General features: G+C 37.8%; 1 protein-coding gene across 1 annotated transcript in view; it reads left to right on the forward strand.

Annotated features, from left to right (window-relative positions):
* The window catches only part of LOC103769969 (ovalbumin-like), a 5,513-nt gene extending 488 nt beyond the window's left edge, over positions 1–5,025 (forward strand). The window contains exons 2-7 of the mRNA XM_008937214.1: positions 320–370; positions 950–1,078; positions 1,785–1,902; positions 3,112–3,254; positions 3,427–3,582; positions 4,630–5,025. Coding sequence (XP_008935462.1) covers positions 320–370; positions 950–1,078; positions 1,785–1,902; positions 3,112–3,254; positions 3,427–3,582; positions 4,630–5,025 — 993 coding nt within the window. The remainder of the gene's footprint in view (positions 1–319; positions 371–949; positions 1,079–1,784; positions 1,903–3,111; positions 3,255–3,426; positions 3,583–4,629) is intronic.
* The last annotated feature ends 764 nt before the right edge of the window (positions 5,026–5,789 follow it).

Here is a 5,789-nt window from a genome sequence, read left to right on the forward strand (position 1 = left end):
TCTAGAGTGCAAAATGTTTCATGTGTGAGTTTCCTATAGTTCTCACTAAGGAAGTGAGAGTGGCTGGCATGTTATCTAGAAGAAAGTATTATTAATAGCACACACTGGTGCTGATTTCTATATGTTCAATAGAAAAAGGGATCATTTAAGCAGGCAACAGCACTCACAGCTATTAACAGATGGCACAGATGGATTGTACCTTTTGAGTCATTCAGTGTCTCAGCCAACAGGTTCACTTCAAACATTATGTGTTAATCTCAGTTGCATAACCTTTTTTTGTCATACTTGTCTTTTCAACTACTATTATTTTCAATTACAGGTTGCTCACTTTGATAAAATCACAGGATTTGGAGAGTCTATTGAATCTCAGGTACAGAAATAATTCCACCCCCTTCTCTATGTCTCTTTCTTCTGAAAGCAAAATCCAGATGATAAAGCAGTCTCTTAGCAGTTCCAGCTCCTCTCTGATGACCAGCTAGTCTTCTGCATCCAGCAGCTGGGGGAACTCTTCATTCCAAAGAATAGAGAATGGAGGTAGCAGAGCATTCAAAACAAACATAAGGTGAAACCCAGCGTAATATTGGGCAAATAGGGAAAAATAAAGACATTTGTATGTGTAAGCAATGGTGCTGGATGTTACCGCTTAAATGGGACTGGTTGGGAATGGAGGAAAGCTTACCTGGTCTGCTGCAGCTAGATTACTGTAACAAGTAATTAAGAGTGTCCCTGAGAGAGGCGTGAGGAGATTAAAGTAGAGGAACAGCACAGTGTTGTGTATTTTAGAAAGTTACTACATGAGTGTAGTTATAGCAACAAAATATACAGGATGAACAACAGTTTTGTAAGCTGAAGTGTCTGAACTACTCTTCTCATATAATATGAAAAACCTACTAAGCACTAAAACATGAATAACATCATCTCTTTATTTGTATTTGTGTCAATTATTCAGTGTGGCGCATCTGCAAGCATCCAGTTTTCACTTAAAGACTTGTTCACCCAAATCACCAAACCAAGTGGCAATCATTCACTCAGCGTTGCCAGTAGAATTTATGCTGAAGAGACATACCCAATCCTACCGGTGAGTTGCTCTAAAATCTGATCTCAGTATATTTCTATATCAAAACTATATCACTCTGTAATGCAAAAGCACTGTCAGAAGTCAAGATTCTGCTAAAGAATTTGTCTTTCATATGGAAGGCAGGATTCACCATTTCTGTTACAGCCCTAACCCTCTACAGTCCTGAGAAAAAATGTGCCTGGCCAAAAAGATGTTTTTCATGCAAAGTACAGTCATGATCCAGTCATGTCAAGGTACAATTGACAAAGGTAACTTTTGCTGAGAAGAGTTAGCTGCAACAGTTTTCTCAACTTGTAAAAGAAATCTGAATAATAACTTCAGGTTCTCAAAAATATTCCAAGTTTTCCCATTGAAAGGAACATTTAATTTGAAATAAATTAAAGGAAAATATAGTTGCAAAATAAGAAGCAAAAAAATGGGTAGAGTAAAAAAAAAAACCAAACACACCCTTACTTCAATGGAAATGAATGCTATTCTTGGATCAAACTTAGTTCTGGAAAATGCTTTTTTAAATGTTAGCATGTACTCCTGTTTGAAGCAATGAATGTCAAATCTTAAGGTGCTTATAAACTAGAATCATGGTTTAATCATTAGCCTTAATAAGGATATTATTAATATCTATTAATTTCAGATTAATCTCTCTCATTTCATGTTTACAAAATGCTTTGACATTCTGATCTGAAAACTGCATACTCTTCCTCTGCAGGAATACTTAGAATGTATGAAGGAATTATATAAAGGAGGCCTGGAAACGATCAACTTTCAAACAGCTGCAAATCAAGCCAGAGAGCTCATCAATTCCTGGGTTGAAAGACAGACAAGTGGTAAGAGCAAGCCCAGTATTGGCATAGGTGTTTTCCCTTCTGCCACAATGTTTGAACAGTGTATGAGAATGCTTAAGACAGGAGACAAATAAAACATCTCCCTCTATTCCTTCTCCTGGATGATAGATCAGTTCCAAGATAGAGAACTATCATTTAATGATTTTTTTTTTCCCTCAGATACATCCCTTTTAGAGGACTCTATATTTGTGGGGGTTTGTGGTTATGTAATCACTCCAGTCCTGATGAAAGGGACAACAGTAGATTATGCTTTGTATACAGTGACAATTGGCTTGACACTGATGTTGATAATTTGGATATCCTTTGATCAGTACACTTCGTCCTCAAGCTTCCCAGCCGTGTTGTGTGTGAGGTGTGCAGTCACAAGGTACTTAAGAAATCTTAACAGTTAAAGGTCAATGGACAATCACAGTTATGGAATGTTAGGGAAGTGTATGAAATGCACAGAAAGAGACATATGACAACTGGGACTTTTACCCTATTGCATCTCTATGTAGTTCCTCCATTCTTCCAGTCTCTTCCTGGCCTTCTCAAAACATTCCTTTGCCTCATACTGGAACACATGGCCTCAAACAGCAAACACCAATAAAAGACACTGAATTTTAACTGAAATGAAAATATATATAGTGAGACAATCCCTGGTGTGCTGTCATACTTTGAAAGAGAAAACCACACCATAATTAAGCTACTGGTGGGAAAGGACTAAGGGAGAAGCTTGGTATGTGCATGAGGACTGCAGACTAACAAGAAGTAAGTGCAAAAAGAAAGCAGAGTAGGATTCTGGTCTCCTTTCTTGCTACCTTCCTTATATAGACATCTCCTTTCAACTTTGGTTTGAAGCAAGAAGTATTTATATTTACTGTTTGAGTTGGAAACCATCCTGGGATAAAAGGTTCCAATGGTTCTTCCCATTCGCACAAAATATAAAGGTTTGCTTATTTTGTAACAAATAAATCTCTGGTTCTTAAATGTCTCATTATAGTTCTTTACAGAGAGGCCAACAACAGCTATTGCAAACAGAAGTGAGGAAATTAACCTCGGAAGTACAAGATTACAGCTGCCAAACAAAAACAGTGTCCCTGCTGTACACCCTCCTCCCCACAAATTCAATACCCTTCGTTTAATGTTGTGATTGCCAAGTAAGATGGTTGTGTTACATACATACGTTCTTTTTCCTCCTCAATCGTAAAGGAATGATAAAAAATATCCTTCAGCCGAGCTCTGTGGATTCTCAGACTGAAATGGTCCTTGTCAATGCCATTTACTTCAGAGGACTGTGGGAGAAAGCATTTAAAGTTGAAGACACCCAGGCAACACCTTTCAGAATCACTGAGGTACATGGGCATACATCACCTTAAAGGTGTCATCTTCTAGGATTTATGAATAGACAACTTATTATACAATCTTCCTGAACAAGGACAATTAGTAGATATAACCACAAATAGACATTTCTATACTCTAATAATAGCATTTATGAAAAATATATTATCTTACTTGGTTTTGCAGCAAGAAAGCAAACCCGTACAGATGATGCATCAGATTGGTTCATTTAAAGTGGCAGTGGTGGCTTCTGAGAAAATTAAGATCCTGGAACTTCCATATGCCAGTGGGCGGCTGACCATGTTGGTTGTGTTGCCTGATGATGTCTCTGGCCTGAAGCAGGTATGGCCCTGGGAGTTTAGTTTCAGAAAAACATAAACACAGTGAAATTTAAGTGCTGCAAAGCCCTTCACAGTAAGTTATCCTGAAACACTTCACCAGCCCAAATCTGAACACTGGCAACATGGGATTGTTGCAAAGAAGCATGCAGCTGTATCAGTGGTCCTGCAATAGTGCTAAGCATGGATTGCTGAAGGAACTTCTTTAGTGGGTTAAATATTGGTCACTGCAGAACAGATTCTTCTCAGGTAAGCAGCTGTTAATCCAGCAACTTGAACTCCAAAGGTTTTATGTCTCCATTCCTGCACAGTGAGGAACTTCCTGAGAAGTTCATGTTAGCTTTACTAGTTGTACTTTTTATTTGGTGTGACAAGACTCGACATGCTTCCTTCATAACTTCAAAACTTAAACTAATTCAAAACTGAATATGAGGGCTACTGTAGCTGTTGAATTAATTTCACAAAATAAAATGTATATGACATAGTATTGTTGATATGAACATAATACAGGCATAGGATATATATAGGCATTAGTGGGACTTGTCAATAGTCTGGATAGGAAAAATTATGTAATAAATAGGGGTTCATGGAAATGTTTGCACACTAACTCAAAGAATCTAAATTATAAAAATAAAGTGATATTTAAACATAGCTAAATTTCCTCAGTAATAACTGATAGTTCAGGTATTAGATAAGTGGTTACCATTAACACTTGGCTACATACTTGATCTTAAATGTAGATAAGGCTTAGAAACCAAAAGCACAGAATGATTTTTGGAATATATTTCCCAAGGAAGAAGATCAACAGGGGAGAACTTCAGGTGAATTTACTGAGTAGCCATCTCATTAAGAAAATTAATTGGCCATAAGGCCATTAAAAAAAATAGAAAGCAGATAGATACACTAATCTGTATATACTGAGGAAAAAATGACATGGCAAGAGCAGTCAGATTTAAAAGAGAAAAAAAAACCAAACCACCACTGGTACTGCATTGCCACAAAAGAAGTTGTGCTCTCATCCCAGAGATCTCATTTGCTTGTTTCCTTGCAGCTTGAGACTACAATCACCTTTGAAAAGCTCATGGAGTGGACCACTTCTAATATCATGGAAGAAAGGAAAATTAAAGTCTATCTTCCCCGTATGAAGATTGAGGAAAAATATAACCTCACATCTGTCTTAATGGCCTTGGGTCTGACTGACCTGTTCAGTTCATCAGCCAATCTATCTGGCATCTCTTCAGCAGAGAGCTTGAAGATGTCTGAAGCTGTCCATGAGGCATTTGTGGAAATCTATGAAGCAGGCAGTGAGGTGGTAGCCTCAGCAGAAGCTGGGATGGATGCTACAAGTGTCTCTGAAGAGTTTAGGGCTGACCACCCTTTCCTTTTCCTGATCAAGGACAACACATCCAACAGCATCCTCTTCTTTGGCAGATGCTTTTCCCCTTAAGGATAAGAAAGCTGAAAGAATTTCTGTCACTCACAGCAAGACTCAGCACTGCAGTATCAAGGGCAAAAAGAAACACATACTCTCTTTCACCTGTGTTTTCTAAAACTAGAAAGCTTTATAAAAGTTAAAAAAGTCAGAGAAATTATGCCATGAAATCCAAAGCCCTTTGCCTTTCTTTTCTGCGGACTAATACTATTTGCTTATGGATGAAAAGTTAAGGGAATGAGAACTGGACCCAAAGAACACGTGAGTATGAACAGACATATTCCCTGTGCAAGTTAACAATAACAGTGACAGATCATCACACTGAAAAAACACAACCCCATTTATCAGCAGAAATTTTATGGGAAAAAAAAACACAGCCTTCTCATCACACCAGTGTTGTCTATGGCCAAGCTTTGTGGCGACTTCTCTGGAATTAGTCACTTGAAAGCTCCCAGATTAAGCTCTAAACTGTCACCAACTGTTCCTTCTCTGACAAGGCAATTGCTTTTTCTTTGTTCTCACGATACTGCAAGGCTCTTCCTCACTTTCTAAAGATGCATTATAGGAATCTTAAAATTCGTATTTATCTTTCAATCTTTTTGGCTCAATCGTCAGGACCAAATATGGCATGTCACTATTCTGATTGTTTTCTATGTATCCTAATGTAATGGGTATTGTGGATGTACTCTCTTGCTCTTTAATCATAATAAAACCATCTTTAAGCAAATGCTTTTCACTTGGAGCATTTCATTTGCACCTGGGATGGGGTAATCCTGGTT

Source organism: Merops nubicus, unplaced genomic scaffold, assembly GCF_000691845.1.
Source record: "Merops nubicus isolate BGI_N331 unplaced genomic scaffold, ASM69184v1 scaffold38333, whole genome shotgun sequence".
Lineage (NCBI taxonomy): Eukaryota > Metazoa > Chordata > Aves > Coraciiformes > Meropidae > Merops > Merops nubicus.